The sequence below is a fragment of the Aptenodytes patagonicus genome, chromosome 14 (genome assembly GCF_965638725.1).
Source record: "Aptenodytes patagonicus chromosome 14, bAptPat1.pri.cur, whole genome shotgun sequence".
NCBI classification, from domain to species: Eukaryota; Metazoa; Chordata; class Aves; order Sphenisciformes; family Spheniscidae; genus Aptenodytes; species Aptenodytes patagonicus.
The window spans coordinates 2,998,874-3,021,899 of NC_134962.1; the positions used below are offsets into that span (position 1 = coordinate 2,998,874).

Genomic DNA, 23,026 nt, shown 5'->3' on the forward strand with positions numbered 1-23,026 from the left:
GTGGATACAAGCATCACATAAGCTGGCACTAGCCCCACTTTGGGCCTCAAGTTATTACCTCAGGCAATAACACAATATATCATACACATGCTGAAAGCCTGATTTTGATTCACCTTTCTCTCAAATATGCTTATATTGCTCATATCTAGAAATTGTAAATAGTGCATGTTTGTGTCAAGGAACCTACACAAGAGGTATGTTCAAAGCCAAAGGAGACTTACCAAACTAAATCTCTGCAGGTTATTTTGATACGTCCAAGAAAAATTCAGGCTTTTGGCCAATTTAAGGACAATTATTTCCATTTTCCGAACAGATGTCAGACACCTACGTAACATGTTAAAAGATAATCTCAGTGACATATTGTTAACCAATGAAAATTCTTTGTTACAAATCCTTTTACTGCACCGGTTTCCAAAGAAGTCAAAAGAAATTATATTCTACAAATCTCATTTAGTTGCTATCATCTGGTACCAGTGTCGTTTAGAAGCACTGCAATGATATTTTCTTTTGTTGTGGTGTAAGAGGCTCCCAATCCACCATACTCTAATCGGGCACTGAGTGAACCATCATTTACTCTGCTTGCTAGTCAGCAGGGCAGTGTTACCATAATACAAGTAATGAGAAAGCAAAACCACGTTGATTTCTGTTTCATCACAGAACATTTATGACTTGGTCATCAGAACTCAAATAGATTTTGAGACAGATTGTCACACAAGTTTCTGTATTATAATCAGGGTATATAATGTATTATAAACTGCAGGACCTTGGGGAGGGCAGGAGCTGCCCTTTTGTTCTGTGCAGCACCTACAAACTGTATCTGGACCAAAGGATCCTAAGCAGGACCTAAAAACTATTAAGAAGTAGCAACAGTTCTGGTCATTAGATATTCCACCCGTTTAGAAAGAAAAAACAAACGAACAAAACCCTTGCACAATCCATTATGTCCAAGAAGCAGAAATACAATCATTAATGAGGTAGAAATACTAGAAATAAAAGGGCATTGCTCTCATTTAATCCGACTGCTCCTTAAGCCAGCCGTCCCTAAAAACCACAAGAGATTCAACTTTGGCAGAGAGCAGCACTGAACGGTTACAACTCAGGCGGTTTATTCAACACCACTTCGCTTCCTCACCTTCTGTCGGAAGGGTACACAGGTCGAATGACAAGCCTCCCTGAAAACCGCTACTTTACTTCTTGGCCCTGCTGAAATCAACATAAGCTATGCGAGGGGGGGGGGCTAAGATTTCACCCAGGCTCTGCAAAACACCAGCTGGAAGGAAAATAAAATGAATTAACCTGATAAAAAAAAAACACGCCGCGAGCGGCTGCGGCCAGCAGTCAGGCCGGTTGTGACCCTCTGCCAGAGGATCCCGGCCGCAGCGACCGCGGCCCCAAGGGCCGGATCCGCGCCGCCCGCGGGCTGGTGTGAGGGGAGACCGGCCTCCCTCAGCGCCTCAGGGCCGCGAGTGAGCCCGCCCGGCCGAGCCGACGGGCAGGGGGGCGGGCAGGGGGGCTCGCAGGGGCGGCCGCGCACGGCCCGGCGCCGCCCGAGTGAGGAGAGAAGGGATCGGGGCGGGGCGAAGGCGCTGCCCGCCGCCCCGCCCCGCCCCGCGCCGCCCCGCCCCGCCCGCGCATGCGCGGCAGGCGCCGCCGCGCTCCGCGCGCCTTCCGCCCCCTCCCCGCCTGCGCCCGGCCGTGCTTTCCCGGCGTGCCCCGCGCGCTCTCGGCGTTGACGTCACCGCAGCCCGGCGCCCGCCGCCATTGGAGTTTTAGGCTCTGGCTCCGTCCCTCGCTGCGGCCCGACGGCGGCGGGCAGGCCCGGGCGGCGCGGCCCGGGGGCATGTGAAGAGACGGGGCCGGCAGGGTGAGGTGAGGCGAGGCGCGGGACCGGCGCCGGCCTACCGTCCCCTGGGCACCCTGAGGAGACGCCGAACGGCGGCGCGCGCGCGCCAGCGGCCCCTTTCCCTCCCCCTCGGCCCCGGCCCCTTCCCCTCCCCGGCCGCCGCCTGAGGGGAGAGGCGCCGCCGCCCCTCCGCCAGGCCCCGGAGCTCCGCGCCGCGCCGAGCGGCCCTGCCTTCTCTCCCGGCCCTCTCTGCTGAACCACGGCGGCCCTGTACATGAATTATGTCTGCCACAAGCGTTGACCCTCAGGTAAGTGGCGAAGCGCGGGGCCTGCCTTCTCCCCACCCGGGGGCGGGGGGTTTCCCTTGCAGGCCGGTGCCTGCGTCCGGCCCGGGAGGAGGCTTTTCCTCTCCCTCCCGGCTTCTTTGGAGCGTGATCTTTCTCGTTAACTTCCCCCGTGGGCACAGCACGTTCCCGCTGCCTCTCGAGAGCCGTGGCCATTTCTAAGGAAGGCCAGTGCTGAATGATACGTGAAACATACTCCTCAACCCCAGTTTAAACAAGCCCTGATGAGTTGTTAGCCATTTTTATGAGCCTCTTATTCCTCCTCGGAAGCTATGTGTTTTGCAGTGACAATATAAGCGTTTTTCTAAAATTAACTTTTTTATTTCCCCTCTCTTTTTTTTTTTTTTTTCCTTAACCCCATCATGTGCCATGGCTTCCCAGAGACCGAAAGGACAGGATAATAAAGGTGAGGATCATGCAGAGATCTGATCGTTTAAATTGTTATTGTAACAGATGAATTGTGCAGGTACTTGTAGGTGACCAGAAGGGTATTGCTCTTAGTCCGTATGGATAACATCTGGAACAAAGGAAGCTGTGCTTTCTTTCAAAAATAACATAAACTGTTATTCATACGAGCTTGCTTGCATCCCACTTAATGCTACTGAGTTTACAGTGGGAAGGACTATCTGTTAGTACTAACCATAATAATGCTCTTCATTTCCTTAAAATAAAGCAGATTTCTACATAAAGTCACAAGGATATACCTATTCAATGTATATTTGTACATACTTTTGCATAGTCTTTTCCTGCTATATTGAATACAGTTGTGTTACTGGTCTGCTGTTGACGGATACATGTTCTGGCTGTCATATATAGGCCTGCAAACTTAATTATTTAAGGAATTTTAAATAAAAAATAGTGAACTTCTGATGAGATAATAAGCTTTTTATGACAACTCCCGTGCTTCGTTTGAAATTAAATTTAATAACAAGTCATCTAAGAAAATACCTTGATGATTACTGTGGTTGCTAGTAAGCGTGTAACTGTTTAGGCTTAGAAACTAACAATATTCAACTCATAAATGCTTTTTAATATAATTGGGCTGCCTTAAAAATCCAGCTACTTCTACTTACAGAAAGCTTGACGCTATTTCCTATGTTTGTAAATACTCTTTTACCTCTACTCTCCCTGACAAACTTTGCAGAAACATTCTGGTAAATTCCCAGACTTGTTTGCTAAACATCCTATTTGGTGTAGGATGCAACTAGCACATAATGTGTTTGACCTTGTTTTCTTAAATTTAAAGCAAACAAAATTATTTGAAGTGACCTAATAACAGTTTTTGTTTTGTATATCTGTCAGTAATAGGTTTTGAATGCTTTTCACACATTAATTTATGCTTAAGTAGGCCTTTGATTATGGCAGATATTTCTCTTTTACACATGACAAAGTTGAGACTTAAATTTTCCTGAAAATGTCAGGATATCAAGGTGCTTAACAGTCATTATTTCATAACTAAATGTAATCTCACCTCATCTTACTGTAGCCAACTTAACTTAAGCAAGCAGTGAATAACACATGCTGGGAGAGCTGTGAATTAGTTTCTCAGAGTTCTAATTATGGACCAGAACAATAGATGCTGTTTCCCAATATTTTTCACAAAATTCTTATCAATAATTATTTTTTTGGTCAGAGGTAATTCACATGAGTTGTCTATTCACTCTTGACTGTAGACTATTTTATTTTTAATTTTACTCAAATTTAGTTTTATAAGCAATAATATAAAGAGAAACCGTTTTGGGGAAAAATGTCATCCCTTGGTCTTTTTATGAGTCTTCATCTGTGAAGAAGAAATATAGCTCTGTGAAGAAGAAATATAGCTCTTCATAAAGTAACATAGGGTGGAACTCTACTGAAATGCTACTAAGCAGTATTGTAATATGTTGTAACCTTTTTCTTCTAGTACAAAATGGTTCGTTACATCAGAAGGATACAGTTCATGACAACGATTTTGAACCTTACCTTTCTGGGCAGTCAAATCAGGTTAGTGTATTTTTAACTTAGGTTTTTTTTTCTTAGGCATGCTGTTGGCACTCAATTCATGGGATTGTGTTGAGGGAGCAAATTCCTTAAATAGAAATGGAAAAAGAAATGACTAGCATATTGTGTTACTTGGTAATACAACTAGCATTTGTGCTCACAAAGCTAATATTACTCTGCATATCCAGATGGTCACAAGTGAAAATGAAGTTAATGCTCCAACCAGTGTCTGCTGATTGCTCTTCAAATTGCAGGTTATTGATACGGTTGGACAGACTATTTGATCTTACAGTTCTTTGATAGATGAGTTGCATGTGGGAGTCTGAAGGTTCTGCTTTTGGACTCTCCTGATTTGTATAACTTGTGTAATCCTAGAAATTAGCATAGTTGAAATTTGGTTTTGATGTTTTCTAGATAGCTTGTAGAGCTACCCCACTTGCTTTTTACACGTCAGCAAATATTGTTCTTTCATGTCCTCTGAAATACCTTAAGAATTAAAAATGTGTTATTTTATGAGTAAGGCACTGTAATGTAAACTCTTAATATAATCCAGTTCATTATAATGTATGTTAAATCAACATCTGTGACTTAAATACCATTATAATTGAAAATATCTTTTAATTGAAGTAATTTTTTACTTAACATTCAAATCTTTAAAGCTAACAAAATGTATAGAAACTGGAGATGGAAAAAGTTTTCTTTCACAAAGGTAAAAAAAAATACCATTGCAGACACCGACCTACCAAGGTACATTATTATTTCTTGGCAGAAAGGCTAGGTGTTATGTTTTAAAAGGGAAATCTATAATTCAGCCTGAAGCTGATAGATGCCACTGTTAATATTGGTGACATCACTGAACTTGCTTGCAAAAGAAAATTATTCTACATGCTTAAAAGAGCATATAATGTGCTGTTCTGTTTCATTTGTGGAAATTGTGATTTAATCTTGAACATGAGAGCAAACAGTATCAATTCATGTACTGTGTATTAAACATTCTTGTTAGGGCAGTCGGATAGATGGAGCTGTATTACGAGTTTGTTTCGGATCATAGCAGCTTTCGGGAAGGGTGCAAACTTCAGCACAGTGTAGATATACTTGAGCTCATTTCCATCCTGGAAGCAATCGAGTCATACCACTGTGGGAGTCAGGACAAGTGTATATATGATAACATGAATTGTCTTCTGAGCTCTGCGCTGTGTGGGTTCCGGCTCCCAAGCTAAGCTTCCTAGTCCTCTGCAACATAGACGTGTTCTCCAGACTTACACGAAGTTAAAATGATTTAATGGGAAGCATTTGCTCTTCTCTGGAATTAATGTACTGTAGCAGGGATAAAAGCAGGAAATTTGTGGGGGGAAAAAGGAAGTAAAATTTTCTTTTTTAAATGCAAAATTAGTTTTGAAAGAAACTGAGGTTTTCACCTTTCTCCAATTTTTTAAAATTCTACTTCGTCACATCTGTATGTAATTTTTAATTACTTAAAACCAAGATATGTTTTTCTAATGTGAAATACACTGAACATTAGACCTCATATAGGAAAAAATGTAGAGCCATCTATTATAGTTTAATTCTAGGAAATTTGTCTTAGCTGTCAACAAGCCCCATTATTAGGTTTAAATGGAAAAATTGCTATGACTGTTAGAATTTCCATAATTCTAATAAAGTTTTCTTACATGAAAGCGTAGCTCCATTGACCGATTTATTTGCTGCAGTAAGAAATTGGCATGCTACAAGAAACAATTGTGTAGGTTGTCTTACAATTTTAAGTAGAAAGTGACAGTAGCAGTAATTAGGACTGTGAGATTTTGTACTGAAGACAGCCATGTTTCTGAACAAAGCTTTATTATCCAGTTATCCAGTCAGATTTATTCAGCCTTTTAAAATCACTGCAAAATATAAGTGACTTACAAAAAAAACATTTGAAACCAGCTGGATATTTTAAAATACTTTAAGAAATTAAAACCCCAGCTGATACAACAATATATTTCACATCAAAGATCAAATGTAGGTTGGTAATATTGTGTTAATTTCATATATTAAAAATACAAATTAGTCTTTAAAATGAGTATTGAGTATGTGTTATAATCAAATAAAATATAAATGTCTTCCATCTTTCTGTTGAAAACTGCTCCGAAGTAGTGGTGCCTTCTTTTCTTTCCATAAAAGTTCTAGTATCCAAGTATCTAGTATCAATTTGAGATGCGATAGCCTTTTGTTATAAAGCACACTAAAAGTACTTTTAAAGGGAACTGAGTGAAGTAGAGTATTCCTATATAAAGTTACACTCAAAGCAGGAGAGGCATCCCCCATGTAATGTCATCCAGAAGCAAAAGAGTATTCATAAGTAGCAGGGAAATAGTAGCAAGCAGTGTACTTGGGGAGAAAAAAGGATTCCCTTCCTGATTAACAGAATGGTTGGGTTTGGGGGTTTTTTTAGTTTAAAAAAAAAAAAATAGGGAAGGGTACAGAAAGGTCAAGGATAAGTTTGTTGAAATAAATGTACTGCTGTTGCAGTGAAGGACTTCTGTCAGGGTTTCTTTTACACACTCTGGCATAAAGCCAGTCAAAACAGATTGAATATTTTGTAAGCATGTCGGCTGAAACTTTCCTTTAATCTTGTTAGAATCCTTGTGGAAACTTTACAGGCTGTGTGACAGGAGGTGACAGTCTCAGGAATTGTCTAGAATCCTTTAGCAGAAATATTTTAGGACAAAGCACCTGCTTTCTCTAGGCCTTCTCTTTTCGGTCTTAAATTCTAAATCTGTAGAATATATGAATATAAGTATCTAAAGAACTATTTATGTCTCCTCCCTTTCATCTGCATTTGTTTTTACATTTTTCTTAATATTACACTTTGAGATATAACACATAGCAATCTCAAAGTAAAGTCTTTCAGAAAAATGATGTTTTCGTATGCTAAATATTGATTGTTTTAGCTTGGGAGTCTCAGAAAATTTAATGCATTTTAGAGGATCTTCTCATAGGAAGGTGGGTTGTGCACCTCTTGTTAATGATAGACTTTGCACATAAAGGCAGTATGAACAGTAGCAGAAATTTATTTCTTTTGAATCAATAACACTGGATTTAGGCTGTTTAAATCTCAGAAGTGGTTGCAGTACTGTGTGTAAGTCTTGGAGGCATTTTATAGTATTCTGTATATGGAAAGTAAGGCTATTGAATTACTCTGGCTTTGGGGTGTCATGGGAGGGAGTCATTGAAAAAGGAGCAACACAAGTGACTTTCTGTATCAGTTGGGTATTACGCTTATCTTCAGCAAGGAGGTTTTTTACTTCATTTTTTGAATGAGCTGAGAAATAATCTGATTTTTGGAAAAATGACTGAAGTGCCAGTGCAGTTTTGCTGATTTTGCAGATTTTTTTTTTTTCAAGTTTGAAATCTTGCAGTTTGAAAGAAATCTTAGTTCCTCTTCTTAAAATAATCTTTCTCCATGAGTAAGGAAAGGCTCGCTACTCTTTGACTCATTAACAGGAGATGTTGACCTTCCCTCCCCCTCACTGGTAATTACAGTTAGTGTCAGCTTGGAAGGTCTCCAATATATATGCTTCAAGTTTATTTAAACAGGAATAAAACCTATTTTAAAATATTCTGTATTTGTTCTTTTGCATTGTTGAATATGGGAAACATACGGAATGCTTCAAAATCAGGTGTCAGCAGAAGATTTAGAGTGGAAGAAAAGGCTTCTCAGCTCGGTCTAAGAAGCAGTTGAAAGGGAGGAAAAGCTAGAATTTCAAAGGGGGTCTGCTGGTTTATAACCGGTCAGTCTCTTATTTCATAGAGCGGAAAAGGTGGCCCGTTTGGAAGGACAGTCAAACAGTTTTGTACATTTGTAACTTTACTACTGAAGGAGGAAGAGACTTTTGCAAAAGGCTGAATAGGGTCTTTCTGAAACAGTTTGCATGGCATATATCACATGCCATATTTGCATATATTTGTCTCTAGTATACCAGTCACCTTAATTTCAGTTTGTAGTTGTTAGGTCTGCTTACAGCAAACTTGGCATGCTTCTTAGCGTGTGATCTCACTGTGGTCCTGTCTATGTCAGAAGTAGCCTTTGCATGTTTTACCACTTCAGGTATGTTTTGCTTGTCAGGGACTGCTGGCCCCTCCAAACAATTCCATAATGAGGACTGTAATCATATTTTCTGTTATATGTGCTGTCATATTAAAGTAATTTCATCTAAAATTTCTCCCATGTAGCGATCCAGAAATACTAAATATCCTTAGTTCTGAGACACACAAAATATATTGTTATATAAGTTCCTTGAAATATTCTGGGGTATTGGTAGATTAAATAATTCTAGAAGAAGCTTCGAAATACCCTTAGTAATGTAAACAAACTTACATGGTTTCAAAATCTTAAGTACTAACCTCATTGTGAGCCACTAGTCCTGGGGTGTGTTACAAATACCCAGATACTGCATTTTAGCCCTGAATCTTTCTTGGAGTGTGAACTAAGATCTGTAATTAGAAATTAAATTACCTTGTCTCTATTGTTCTTTTCTACTTGGCGATGAACAGTGTTGTGGCTGTTTATAAATGAAGGGGGTTTTTATATCTGAAGTTACCTTTTTTTTTTCTCTTTAACAGAACAGTAGCTATCCATCAATGACTGATCCTTATCTGTCCAGTTATTATCCACCATCTATTGGGTTCCCCTATTCTCTCAGTGAAGCACCATGGTCTACAGGGGGAGATCCTCCTATCCCGTATCTCACCACCTATGGACAGCTCAGTAATGGAGATCATCATTTTATGCACGATGCTGTTTTTGGACAGCCTGGGGGTCTGGGAAATAATATCTATCAACACCGGTTTAACTTTTTCCCTGAAAACCCTGCCTTCTCGGCTTGGGGAACAAGTGGATCCCAAGGACAGCAGACTCAAAGTTCAGCATATGGGAGCAGTTACAGCTACCCGCCTAGTTCACTGGGAGGTACCATTGTGGATGGACAGACAGGATTTCATAATGATACATTAAATAAAGCTCCTGGAATGAACAGTATTGAACAGGGAATGGTTGGACTTAAGATTGGTGGAGATGTTACAACCTCTGCGGTGAAAACAGTAGGTTCTGTTGTCAACAGTGCTGGGATGACAGGTGCCCTCTCTGGTAATGGTGGATCTAACGTAAACTTGCCAGTATCTAAACCAACTTCTTGGGCTGCTATAGCTAGCAAGCCTGCGAAACCACAGCCTAAAATGAAAACAAAAACTGGACCTGTAATTGGAGGAGCATTGCCTCCTCCACCTATAAAGCATAATATGGACATAGGTACTTGGGACAATAAGGGTCCTGTGGCAAAAGTTCCTGCCCCCCAACAGATACCTTCTCCTCAGTCTGTCCCACAGCCACAGCAACAAATTGTTCAGCCTCTTCCAACTCAACCTCCTCCATTGACTCAGCCGCAGTATCAGACCCCTCAGCAGCCACCCCAAAACCGCTGGGTAGCTCCTCGCAACAGAAATGCAGCTTTTGGCCAAAGTGGAGGAACTGGTAACGACAGCAGCTCAGCTGGCAGTACCCAGCCTAACCCTCTTCCAAGTGGCGAGTCCCATCCTGTTCTTGAAAAACTGAAAGCTGCTCACAGCTATAACCCTAAAGATTTTGAATGGAACCTTAAAAATGGACGTGTGTTCATAATAAAGAGCTATTCTGAGGATGATATTCATCGTTCCATTAAGTATTCTATTTGGTGTAGTACGGAACATGGCAACAAACGCCTGGACAGTGCTTTTCGGTCCATGAATAGCAAGGGTCCAGTCTACTTGCTATTCAGTGTCAATGGCAGTGGACACTTCTGTGGAGTAGCAGAGATGAAATCGCCTGTGGACTATGGCACCAGTGCGGGTGTCTGGTCTCAGGACAAGTGGAAGGGGAAATTTGACGTCAAGTGGATCTTTGTGAAGGATGTGCCCAACAACCAGCTCCGACACATCAGGCTGGAGAACAATGACAACAAACCCGTTACAAACTCCCGTGATACACAGGAGGTGCCCTTAGAAAAAGCAAAACAAGTGCTTAAAATTATTGCTACTTACAAGCACACGACCTCCATCTTTGATGACTTTTCTCATTATGAAAAGCGCCAAGAAGAGGAGGAGGTGGTGCGGAAGGTAAACTTATTAAAAAATTTATTTTATACACAGATATGGGGAAAATGAAATGTGAAGGCTGCTATGGTGGAAAAAATGTAAGTAGGAATTCAAAATGTTTTTAATATATCTCAACTTGATGGTTTTATGTGTGTTTAGCAACACAAAAAACAAACTGATGCTTATTTGTCTGTGACAATTTCATAGCTAATGGGTTTCAAAGCAGAAAGTTAAGCAGTAATGCAGGTAAAGGACATTATGTCCAGTTTTTTGGAGTTTGATTTATTTTAATCTTAAAATCATTAATAAACTAGAAAATAGTTTCTGTTTCAGAATTGGATTCTGCCAATGATTGCCACTTAAGTTTTTTGCCTTATAAATATGAGGTGTTTTAACACTGTTTGACTGGAACTGGGCTATCAAAATTTATACCTGTGTTGGCATTTGAAATTTGTACCTCACCTTTAAGAGCAAGAAGCCTGATCTTGTTTGTTCAGTTGATCTCCCTGGAAAAGAAAGAGTTACATAAAATTGCTGGAATAGTGCTAGAAAGATTGCGTTTCTGCTGCTGAAGTCACATGTATTATTATTTGGGTAAATAAAGGTTTTCCATTCCCAGGTCTAATCTGTCTACTAATTCTTGAAGTTTTGAGTGAAGATGTAGTAAGAGAAATTTGGGCAGCAACTGGGAAAGTGTAGTAAAAACTTACATTCGCTTTCATGGCTCTAACTCTACCGCAAGAGACATCTGTCCCTATCCATCCCATGACCTCAGTTTCAAGAATGCCTTTCTCTAATTAGGCAGTCTAGAAGTAACAGACTGACAAAATAATAGGTGTCGGGATGTGTAGTCACTAGCTAAGTAACGCTTGAAGTTGCTTGATATTGATAGTGTTTCATAGACTTTTTTTGTGTAGCATATCAAATAAAGCATTTATTTGACAGGCTAGTTTAGTGCAGCTCACACTTGGCTTCAAAATGTTTTTGAAGCAAAGACTTAATGCATGTTCCTGGCGCTTAAATTGAAATTGCCATTTTAAAGGTCTTATTGCCATCTAAAAATGCCAATAAAATTGCTTTAAGCTGTCTTTATAGAATGTACCCTTAAATTATGAGAGAAAAGGAGATCAGTGTCTTAAGAACTTTGTAGCTCACCTTTTCCTAGCCATCAGATACGATGTGCATAGCATACCTCAACGCAGCGGGGAAGGAGAGCTTAAGAGTTGAAGTTTTTCTTGTGTGCTCCCTGTGGGGTTCCACAGGCTAAAACCTAAAAGCCTTTACTTCAACACTTCATTCCTTCACTAGACAATTAGCAATTCAATATTTAATGCAACCTGTATCTTGGAGAGGTGTTCCCTTATGTAGGAGAGAATCTTGAATAAGTCAAAAGGCCTCGGTTCCTTTGTCCAGTGTTTACAGTGTATGGGGGTGATTGTTTTGGGGTTTTTTTTAATGCTGAGTCTCCCTGTGATTTTCTGCCAAGTCTGGAGGGGAGAATAACATGCATGTTTGAGGAGTGAGAGTACTGGGAAAGTGATAGGAGAGCTAGTCTTGAACAGTTAACTTACTGGCCTGAGAAGATCCAGGTGGCTGCGTACTGAACACTGAACTTCCTTTGCTTTGTAGTAGCTCAGGGGACTGGTGTTCAGCTATTGGGCTGATCCTGCTTTGGGTTGTTTTCAGATACACAGCTATTTCCCACTTTCAGTTCAAGTGCTGATACAATATTCTTACTCAGGTCGCTGCTTTATAACAGGATCAGTTTTTCAAAATAATGCATTTTTTCTGCCTCATTTAAAACTGAGGCTCTAGCTTGTATGACGATTCAGAAAATAAACTCTGAAGTGTAATTTAACATTTCTTAGATTCCTCTGAAAAGCTTAGAAAATAGGACAATATACAGACAATTGAAGCACACTGAGGAAGATGATAGTGCTAGAGAGGTAAAGCAGATCGACAGGGAATGAAAAATAAGATACTGCTTGTCGGGTTGCATTCTATAAAGCTATCGTCTGGAAAGTTAACATTTTCCCTGTCATCAACTAAATTAATTTTAGAAGTCCAACTGATTGCTAGAAGAGTTTCTTTGCAGGATATGTACACACTTAAACTTCTTATTGAGAAGTTTGTGCTATTGAAGTTGAAGCCTTCCTGTTACGCAAAGTTAACCTTCCTATGACAATAATTTTTGAAGAATCTTATTGCCAGTTAAGGAATCTTAAACCTAATTGACATTTTCAGATGGTTCGTTGTATATGTACCATCTTAATTGGTTTTCAGGTTCCTGTGTTTTTGATTCATTATACTCTGTTTAGCAGTAAAATTCTTGTTGAAATTTTGTGCTTCCATTTCACCACTGTTGTGATTACAAAGGGCTAGAATTCTTAAAAATCTCCACATGGAGGGCTTGAATGCTTTAATGTCATTTGTACACAAATATTTAGTAGGGAAGAATAACTTCATGTAATCTGTACAACGCAAGCCACTAGCATTTCAGTTCTTTCTTTAGATGGTTACGGTTTGTTGCTAGCCAGTGTTTCCTTAACTAATGTGGGCAGTGTAAGCGCCAGTGTGTGCTCTCTGAGTTTAACTGACCTAGGAACCAAATCACCAAATGTGGATTAGGCAGGTATGGTGCTGGGTGAAATTCACTAAAGTGCCAAAGATTCATCAGTGTCACCAGCATTGCTTAAGGACTGTGTCATCAGCTAGAATTGAGGGAAGATTTGTTCGTGCTGAGGTGTAAGTCCAGCTTTTGATTTGCCATAGTAATAAACTACTTAAGCCCAGTATGGTGACCCAGATCCTGGGAAAGGAGTAATAGAAGGATATTGGTGTCTGGAATGAAATAGCAAGAAAGTGAGTGGCATGAAACCTCTCCGGACCCTCCTAGCATTTCTCAGTCAGATTCCAGGGCCACTATAGTGTCCACAAAGAGAGCAACTTCCGTATCAAAGCTCATGCTCTTAAAACGTAAAAAAGTTGCAACATGTGTGAGAGAGCTTCTTTAAAAAGAAAATACAGTATATTGTGTCATTAATTATTAATATTTCCTATAAATGTGCTTGCATAGTCTTAACAAAATTGTCTTCCAAAGTTAAAAAGCTTGTAAAGAAAATAAACTTGTTGCAAATTTTGGTATTTTTTATTTGCATCTCATGTGGTAGGACAGATGGGTTGATCTACTGTCAGCAGTTTGTCTTCATAGATCTGTATTTAACTAGATGGTTGTAGTTACTGTACTGGACTGCTGTGCTGTCACCTCTGATCTGTGTCAAGCCACTCAGCTATTCCAAGGTCTGCATCTTGGTGTTGTCCTGGAAGAGCTGAGTAGTTTTATCTCGGAAAGCTCTTGAATCACTAAGCTTACCGTTTCTCCTTTTGGGTGATTAAATATTGCAAAGTGTTAGCTAGTGCATGTTGGCACTTAGAAATACTCATTTTCTTCTAGCATTGTGTAAGTATTTCCTTTCAGTGTGCTTTCTGTGAACACATTCATTGACGCAGAACTTTTAAGGATGGAATATTGTCCTTCCTTCAAAACTAGTTAAACATCTCTATTTTAAGATTAATACTAATTGTGTTTCCTGATAGAAAGATAACATTTATATTTTTGTCAGAAGATGAATGCTTTCATCCCACTGACCTTAACAAATAAAGTTTAGTAGGAAGGTTGACAGCTACTTCAGGCTGAGGTGAGGGGAACAGAAGTTTGACAGGGATGAGTGTCTCCAAAATGGAAGCTTCTGCAGGTTTTGTGAAAACCTGTTTTTCCTGTGTCTGAAGGCTATACGTATTAATGTCACGAAGACGTATGCAACAGGAGCTCCCCTGTTCAGGTATCAGAGAATTCCCCTGGCAAAGAGAAACTATGAAGGCTCCGGGTGGATCTTCAGAACCAAATTGAACAAAGCTTTGTTAGTTGCTTACAAAACTGCTTGTTCTTGCTTGCAGTAGTGCTAAATAGCAGTAAGGAAGAGAATTTGAGAGTTAGAGCTTCTAAAAAGCAGCCATGCTCAAGAGCACGAAGAATTGTTGCACCAGTTTCCTCCCCATCAGTTTATATGGTTTCAGACACTTTTTAAAAGGAAGACTCAGATTAGCCCCTGAGAGAGAAAGCAATCAGCAAGGTAGGAGGAACTGCTTAATAACTTGCTCAATAAATAGCACTTTTTACTGAATTATAAAGCCTGAGCTGAGTCTCTGAATGCCATGAGCATACTTTCTACGTACCAGGTAGAAGTCTCAGGTGATAGCCTGTCTTCTGTTTATGTGGGACTAGTCCATGAGAATGGAAGACTTCAACTTTTAAAGGAAGTGGGATTATAAGGGTCAGTCGATGACTACGTAGAAAACTAAAAATAAGTTACGTAAGGTGGCAATGGGAAAGAATGGGCTGATGAGCATGGTAGGGCAGTGAAGCAGAGTGAAGGGGATTTGCCACCTTAGAAATGGAAGTAGGATGGAACTACTTTGGAAGCCTGAGAATGGGCTTGATGTGATTCAGTCTTGGATTCTTTCTAACCACCTTTTGTTTGAAATGTCAGGCAGCCATAAGTCCTTTCCATTAAGAACGTAGACCACCTAATACATTCTGATCCTCTACCACTAAGAAATGACTTTCATTGGCAGTTCATAATGTCAGCAGTTAAAAGATAGGGGAAATATAGATTTAAAAAAAAAAACCAAAACCCACCACTTTATACAGTCTGTTTTGTTGGTTTGGTAAAACAATTTTGCTATCTTCTGTCTTAAATCATAGATTAAGGATTTATACTAGACTTTGACTTAATTTTATTATGAAAATGGAAATATTAATATTATTCTTCCTGGAGGCAGAAATCAATATATTCCATTAAAAAAACCCCATACTCTTCTGATTTTATGCTGTGACCAGCTGAAGTAGCAAATACAGTCTGTTACATTTATAATGTTTGGTATATTTACAAATAAGCTTTGCATCGCAACAGAAACAATTCTGAGATGAATTTTATACAGAAAGATTCCACAAAACAAGTAGAATCTGAAGGCGTTAGTTTAGGAGTTGACTGTTGTTTATGCTTAGGCTATTTCACAATTTTCTTGCTTGAAAGAGGATTTGGTGCCATATTGGTGCATTCAAGTACAGTACACACAGTTGTCTTTACATGCCTGTTTTGCAGTATACAGTCTGTTTTAAACACCATTAGGGTGAAATGGAAAACAGTAAGGCTGAGCCCTTTCTATTCAGTCTGCATGGTGTCTTAGCTGGAAAAATGCACTGGCCTAAAGATACAGCAGCGTATTTTATTCAGCTTGTCTTGCCGTCTTCTGCATCTTCTGCAACTTATGGGGCACCTGAAACAGTTACTGAAAAAGTCCCTCCATTTTTGTTACTGCGTTGTTCAACTTAGGTCTGTGTAAGCCCTGTGCAGAGCCTCTGCTCTAAATGGCAGCAGAGGCATGATTGCTGCTGGGAGAGCACAAGTTAGATGATGACCTGCAGCAGTTGAGGGATGCCTGCAGGTATACCTTAGATTACCTTTATCTGTTTTCAGTATTTGTGGTTAGCAGAAACTCTTGAGAGAGACTTCAAAGAGCCTACTGGCTTCTGTACTAGAAAGCTTTTAGAAATTCTTGGGTTGTTCAGTCTAGCCGTGCTGGGTTTTATCAGACCATGCAAAAGCACATAACTGTTCTTCCACCTGATGATGTTTTGTTTTGTCCCCGTGTCCCGTCCCACCCCCCCCCCGACTTGTCAGGTATTTCACAGTGCCTCCCAGAATAGCTGAACAGACGAGAAGAATTAGGAACAGAATTTCTAGAGAGCTCAAATCCTACTTTTATTGAATGTGACTAAACTCCAAAATCATTTGAGTGCTTCAAAATTATATCGGTTCTGTGAAGTTCACTAATCTATCATCTCCTTTATGCTCTTGTATTGGTTGTGCTACTACTGCAGTAGCTAAAATAATCCAGAAAGTAGAATATTGCAGGTCCTCTTTCTGCTTGGGAATGTTGATATTCCATACCTTTCTTAGTATGACCTTCATCTGCTGTCAGTTTGAAGTGACTGGGCAGATAAGTCATTGAGCTGTTCCACTTGAAGCTGCACTTTATAAAGTTATCAAGTCCTTGGGCTTGTCAGATACATACAATATATTTATAAAATGTAGCAGCAATGTTTTAATGAAGTGTGCAATTGGGATCGCATTAGGGCTGTTATATTACTAAAAACTTTTTGCTTGTTCATTTGACTAAAATCTTTCTTAACTTTTAACTTTTTTCTCTTTGCAGGAACGTCAGAATCGAAACAAACAATAAGAATAAACATACAGTTTGATATATATACTAGAACTGATATTAAATTCGACTATGAGAAACAAAATTTAAGTGTACTGGTGCTGTATCCTGGCATCAGGACAAACTAAAGCTTTCAGCTCCAATATATCTTCTCGTGCAGGGGAAATTAAGTTGTCGCCTCTTTAAGTACATTGTAGTTTATTTTTGCCCAAGTGGATCTGCATTAATTTGTATCTTCTTTTCTATGTAAAATTCTGTAGAAATCATTAATAAAAGTGTGTCTGTTTTTATTTTTTTAAGTTGGTAAACAGTTATATTAACCTAATGTGGACCTATACATGAGCATACTAAAGTGTCAGTGCTTCCCAAAGACTTTATTTTGGCACAAATTACGTTCCTAGCCAGATATAGAGATTATGGAGAATACATCACAAATCTTCCTTTATCCTCCTCCCAAACCCTTTTTCTTTATGGCGGAAGTAAGAAACCACGCATTGATTTTTGTCATTTAAAAAACTTTTAAGATACTGCACTTCAGAATTTTGAAATGAAAAAACTAAATTTCTGATCACTTTCTGCAGCTGCTATGCCTCTTTATTTATCTGTACAATTACACTTTTAAAATTGCTAATGCGCCATGTTGGGTTTTTCTGTCTAGTAGAAAATCAAATTGTCAGTGAAATTGTTTCTCTGGAAAATACTTCCCTTTCACATTCTGTTAACCAGTGCTTCAGTGTGCATTTGTTATACCATATCCTGCCGAGAGTGAGCGAGATGCTTTCTCTCAGCCATAATTCTGCTTTACGGTTTTTGTAGCTTAATTAAATAATAATGTGATGCTATCAACATTGCAGGGGTTTTGGACAATGTGTTTAAACCTGTTTCAGCTTTCCGGTGTTATTAGTTAATTGCAGATCATTTTTAATCCTTCCCTTCATTACTCCCTCCCACCCCCCAAATCCTAATGCCATTTAAAGTTTTTATACCAATAATGCTGAGCTTTAACGTAGGAACTAATAGTACGGATAATATGATGGATTATGCCTCAGATGTTTAAAATTGACAGTGTGTATGTCTAATTTTTTTCTGTTGGATGAGTAAAAAAACCTGTTTTAAGAAACTGAATTTGCTGTCATGTTTTTGTGGAGTGAGGGGACCGTCGGAGAACCTGTCACCAACTGGAGTTCCAATTAAGCATGGAAATGGTGCTCATGTCCGCTGCTCTAGCACACTGAATCTGCACGTGTTTATTGTAGAGGATCTTTTACTATATTAGAAAGCAAGTATCTTCTGAATACTATTTACTCCAAAAGGACCTCCAATTTAAATAAAGTTTAATCTGTATCATTTAGACTTGTATTTAGAACGTATAACTCTGTCTCTGGACTGTTACTGCCTGTAAGGGGTAATGGACAGCATCAGATTAACTTTTTCCTCTAGGAGAATACAAGCCTTAATAAACAATACATATTTAGCAAGTTTGATGTCATTTTCATTTTTTCCCTACTTTCAGTTGTCTTCCTATGTGTTATAATCGCCCTTTGTGCTGACTCGTGAATTAAGTCTGATTTGAGGTGTGTTTTGATTGAATAACTTGATGTTTGCTATCAGCAAACACTTGATGATTGCAGAAGGGTTTCGCAGGACTTTGCAGAGGACATTTAAGCTGCTTTGAACGTTACCATGCCTCAAAGGAAATACATGCGTGTACAGTGGCTGTCACTTGTACTTTCCTTTCTCTTTGTATGGTAGAGAACTTCCAGTTCTTTCTTCAGCTTGTCCTATAGCCCTCAGGAGGCAGTATCGCAGACACGGGTCGCCAGGATGAGAAAAGAACTTTCCAAATAGAAGTAAAGCTCTGAACGGTTTCTTTTAAAGCAGTTGGCTATATTTCCTAACTCCAGCTTGAGTAATTCGACTTGATACCTTTTTTTTTTAACTGATGTCTTGAAGCAATACTGCATTTCATAAATATGTTGCCATCTAATAAAAGCACCTGCTGTTAGTTTCAGTTGTTAAGGCAGGATACTTGCAGTGGTGATTCCAGAGCCAAAATGAATTCAGTTCCATTTGGACCCTGAAGAGAAAAGTTACGCAACTTTTATTTCTTTCTTTAGATCTGAAGAAAAAAAAAAAGTATCTTTGCTGTGATATACCTATAGACTTCAGGTAAATATTTTCTAATATTTAAAAAAAAAAAAAAAAACAAACACAACCCCAAACCAAAAAAAAACCCCAACAAATTGAGAGCTTTTAACTGAAACCAGTTTGGCTGTGTTGTTAAGAAAAGTTATGATCTGTCTCAACCTGCTGTCTGGCTTTGTGGGTAGCAGAAAAAATTCGTAACAGCTTCAGCACGCAGAGATTTCTTACAGATACTGCAGCGCTGTGGCTGGGTTGTACAGCAATATCTGAGTTAAAGTGGGGAGAAAATTTAACAGCGGGTAAAATAATCACTTTCATTATGACCATGTTGAGTGTTGAGATCACTGAAATGCAGACTGCTGGTCATTCTGATTTTCAATCAACTGTCATTTCAATTTAAAGAGCTGCCTCACTTATTTTGTTGCCTAGTGTTCAAATTATACTGTGAGGGGGGGGAAAGCATTCTTCCAGTGTCCATTGTAGAACAACTGCATGTCATCGGTCTTACTTATTCTTTATTTAATCCAAGTAGTAGTTCTAAAAGAACCTGAGTGCTTTTGGACTTTGTGCTTAAATTCGCTCCCTAAATGAGTTGCTTTTGTTTGATGTTTTTAGAATTTGTGTGTGTTTGACAGTATCCCTGCTGCCTTCCACTTCTAAGCCAAGTGTAGCTGTACTGATTACAGAGTTAAGTGAAATTATTTCTCTGGTTCGATTACTGGTCGGTGATGGCAGCACATTGTACTGCTCTGAAGCTGTGAACGTTATGTTATTAGGCAAAAAAAAAAATATTCATTTGTGGGTAGTCACTCCAAAAATATTAGTACTGAATACTTAATCTTTATGGAGATTATATTTGTTGCTGTGAAGGATGGTTTTAAGTGACTTGAGCTTGTAGAGAAAATGATCAAGTTAAATTACACTGAGATCTAAGGACAGAAACAGGCAGACAAAACCAAATAAATTCATGTTCCAGATTACTGCTCTGCCATAACACAACACGCTCGTCAATTAAGGTCAGACTTTGGGTTTTACCTTACTCATTCTTGGGAGATGGAAATAGGGGATGTAAACTTCAAAATCCTAATTTTTTTTCTTTACTTTCACCCTTTGAAGGACTGTTGATATTAAAAGATGTGAGTGTTTCTTCACAAAATACTTGATTTTTGTTTGGAGAACTTACTCAAAGATATTAGTGAGATCTCAGTGAAAAAACCAGTATTTATTTCTTATTATTGGACTGACCACAGTGCACTAGAGAGCATGGACAAGTTGTGACAGAACGTGTCTTTGCTTTTCCTCTTTAATAATGAGTGATTTTATTTGGCCAGGGAAGATGGAAATTCCAGTAAATGTGGGCATTAAAAAACTTGTAGGCAAAGATACTACAAAACTATCAAAAGCAAAATAACTGCTGTAATGTTACTGCCCTTGTCTTGTACACCTGTTGAGAAAAGTAGTTGAGGGGAGCGAGGGAAACGAAGTTAAAGTAGCAGATAAATGCAAAAATGAAGCACAAATAATATCCAACGGGGGGAAAGTGTGTTTTGATCTAATGCTCCTTTTCCTGGTCTCTCAGTTACTTTGAATTCTTTATGTTGAACAATCTGTTTCACTTGGAAAAAAGCTCTGGCTTTTTCTGACAACAGTGCTCAGCATCTGCTCATTTTAGGAGAAAGCTGTTCGCTATTTTTGGGAAAGTGCAGGTTTTTAATTGGAATTTGTGATGCTGCCCAAGAATAGTGTGCGTGTAGCTGTGGCTTTTTCTGTGATAACCACCTCGGTTGCAGCCTGCCTTGTCCACAATCCCTTTGAGAAAGAACAGCTCTTGTTCAGCCTATTTTTAGAAGTAAGGGAGTTGAGTCAAAATGTTGAAATGACTTAATTGGGGGCTGACTTGGCAGAGGGAGATGCTGGATTTCACGAGTAATGTGGTTCAGTCCGACGGACTGTTTCATAGCTGACACTGTTCTCACAGTACTACTCCCAGGTCACACGTGTTGGTGCTCTGACCTAATGTTAGGGTGAATGGGATTGTCTTGTGTATGAATGTTACTGATTTCACAGCTTTCCTGTCTTCAGAAAACTTCTGTTGAAAAAAAGTCCTTTAAAATTGGCTTGCATATTGCATATTCAGTGATGCATTGCATATACGATGTGATGACAGTCTGTAATACTTTTAATTTCCTAGGAGAGTGTAAGCAGGGCTTTAGGAATTACAAGAACAGCTTTTGTTCCCTGGTATGATACTGGATTTATTTCCTTATTTTGTGTAGGATCATAATTTCAGGGCACCTTTGTAATCCCTTGGGAAATCCTACATAAAAAGAGTGCTGTCTTGACTTCTGTATCATCTTTCTGCTTTCTGTAATGTCCCTGATCTCCCTTTTGTTCACGTTCCTGAGGTGAGTTACCGACAGCGCGAGGAAAACCTTGGAGACGTGCTTTCTTCAACATGCAGGACTTTATAGAACTGGCATCTACACTGTCTTTTACTGAATCTCCTTTAATTTGGAGAGCGTAGGAGGTTTTATGCCATCTGTCTGTTTATAAGTTATTCAAGAAATTATTTTTACCTGGGATGTTACCATGACAACAGACAGTTGGTGAAGGCTTCACCAAATGCATTTCTAATGTTGTCCAACTGCTGCTAAATCAGTAGGATCTGGTGTTTTGCTGTGGTTTCAATAATGAAGACAGTGTGAAAGAGGTATAAATACTTGTTTTGCCAAATCTGGTTCTCCAGGTGTTTTCAGATGGGCAGTAATACATATCGCAAGCAACCTTCTTGACACACACCCCCCCCCCCCCCATTCTGTGGGGTGAGAATAGGAAGAAAGTAGATTTTATCAGTAAATGATATATTAATTATACGTATATTATTAGGGAGCTTTTTTCATCATTTGTATCTTCTGTGTAGTCCCTCCATTAAAGTATTGCTACTCTGCTGTGTTCCCGTTTACAGCGTTACTGTAAACTGCAGCACAGTTTTGATTTCTGTGCTCTGCTCTTGTGGATCTACAAATTGTAACTTCAGCAATTCGATTATTGATAACATCTCACTCTCTAAGAGCTCTGCATCTCCCTGAAAGTTAGTGGTCTGTAAACCCCCTTAAGAAGTTAGAAACCACTGATGTAGGAAGTGTTCTTGCTGCTGTTGGCTCTCCTGTAGCAACACATTTTAGTTAGCCGAAAACACTGATGGCAGAGAAACTGAATATACTGATCCTTGCAACTGAATGCACTTTGCTGAAACGGTATTTAGCCTGCTTCGGATGGAACGGTGCAGGGGGTGGGTGTCATCAAGCTAACGAAGAGGCAAAGCAGATCAATGTCTACACCTGGCTAGAGATTCACTTTTTAATTAAAGATGGTGCACATGCCATGTAATGGCCCTAAGTCTGAAGTTAGACTTACTGGCGGAGCTTCTTCCTTGTCACCTCTTTTGGGGTGAAACTTCCAGATAATCATCACATTCAGGAAAAAGAGTGAATTTTGGAAGGTCTGGGGATTTATCGAGACTATTTGGCTTTCTTACCCCATTTGTGAGTATGGAGATTCTTTTCTAATCTGTTTCATATAAATTTGCAAAATATTGACAGAATACCATTATGTGAGTGCAGATAGTCTGATTTTTAGGGGGACGAACTCTTCAGAGGTCTGTAACAAACCAGTGCTTTTGTAACCTCAAAAACTGTCAATGGAGGCTTTTGGCCACTTTTAAATAAGCTGATTATCAGGAGCCCTCAAACGCCTCTGTGGAAGGGCAAGGTGTTTTGATGTTTTGGCCTGTAATAACTATTTCATAAATACGTCAGTGGCATTTATTGCTATCTGGCATGAAAAATTAGAAATCCATTAAGTGCAACTATCTGGTAAACTTTCTAGGCCTCCGTTCTGATGTTTTACTTGTGCAAAGCCTCTCTAGTGCTCTGGAATACACGAAAGCTGTGATCCTTCCCATTTCTGCTGCTCAGGTTTGAGATAGGACAAAGCCTGGAAGGCGGGTGCAGGTTAGGACAGATAACAAAACCATGCCGTTGCATAGGTCTTTTGAACTCTTCTACTAAAAGATTGCATGATTTAGTCCTTAAAGGAGATATTTTGTACTTTCCCGTAGGTGCTCCGAGATAGAGCAGTGACTAGGGGTAACAACAGCCCAAAGAGGCCGCCGGCGGTGGCTGAGGATGGAGGCTGCCTGCTGTTGGGGAGATGTTGTGAAGGAAGCAGTTACCAGTAAGGACTCCCTTTCTGGGACAGTATTAGATTCTGAGATGCCAAAGCAAGTTTTCTGGCTTAAGGCGCTGGCAAGTTGTGG

At 39.6% G+C, this 23,026-nt stretch overlaps 1 protein-coding gene across 2 annotated transcripts; it reads left to right on the forward strand.

The window, feature by feature from the left end:
• The first annotated feature begins 1,759 nt into the window (after positions 1–1,759).
• On the forward strand, positions 1,760–18,041 carry YTHDF1 (YTH N6-methyladenosine RNA binding protein F1). 2 transcript variants are annotated; one of them, XM_076351700.1, is made up of 5 exons: positions 1,760–2,151; positions 2,569–2,593; positions 4,091–4,170; positions 8,773–10,376; positions 16,558–18,041. In XM_076351700.1, exons 1-4 carry the CDS (start codon positions 2,125–2,127, stop codon positions 10,345–10,347), a joined length of 1,707 nt encoding a protein of 568 aa, XP_076207815.1. In that variant the 5' UTR covers positions 1,760–2,124; the 3' UTR covers positions 10,348–10,376; positions 16,558–18,041. The 2 variants fall into 2 exon arrangements, with proteins under 2 accessions (XP_076207815.1, XP_076207816.1); XM_076351701.1 differs by having other exon boundaries at positions 8,773–10,299.
• Positions 18,042–23,026: the final 4,985 nt, after the last annotated feature.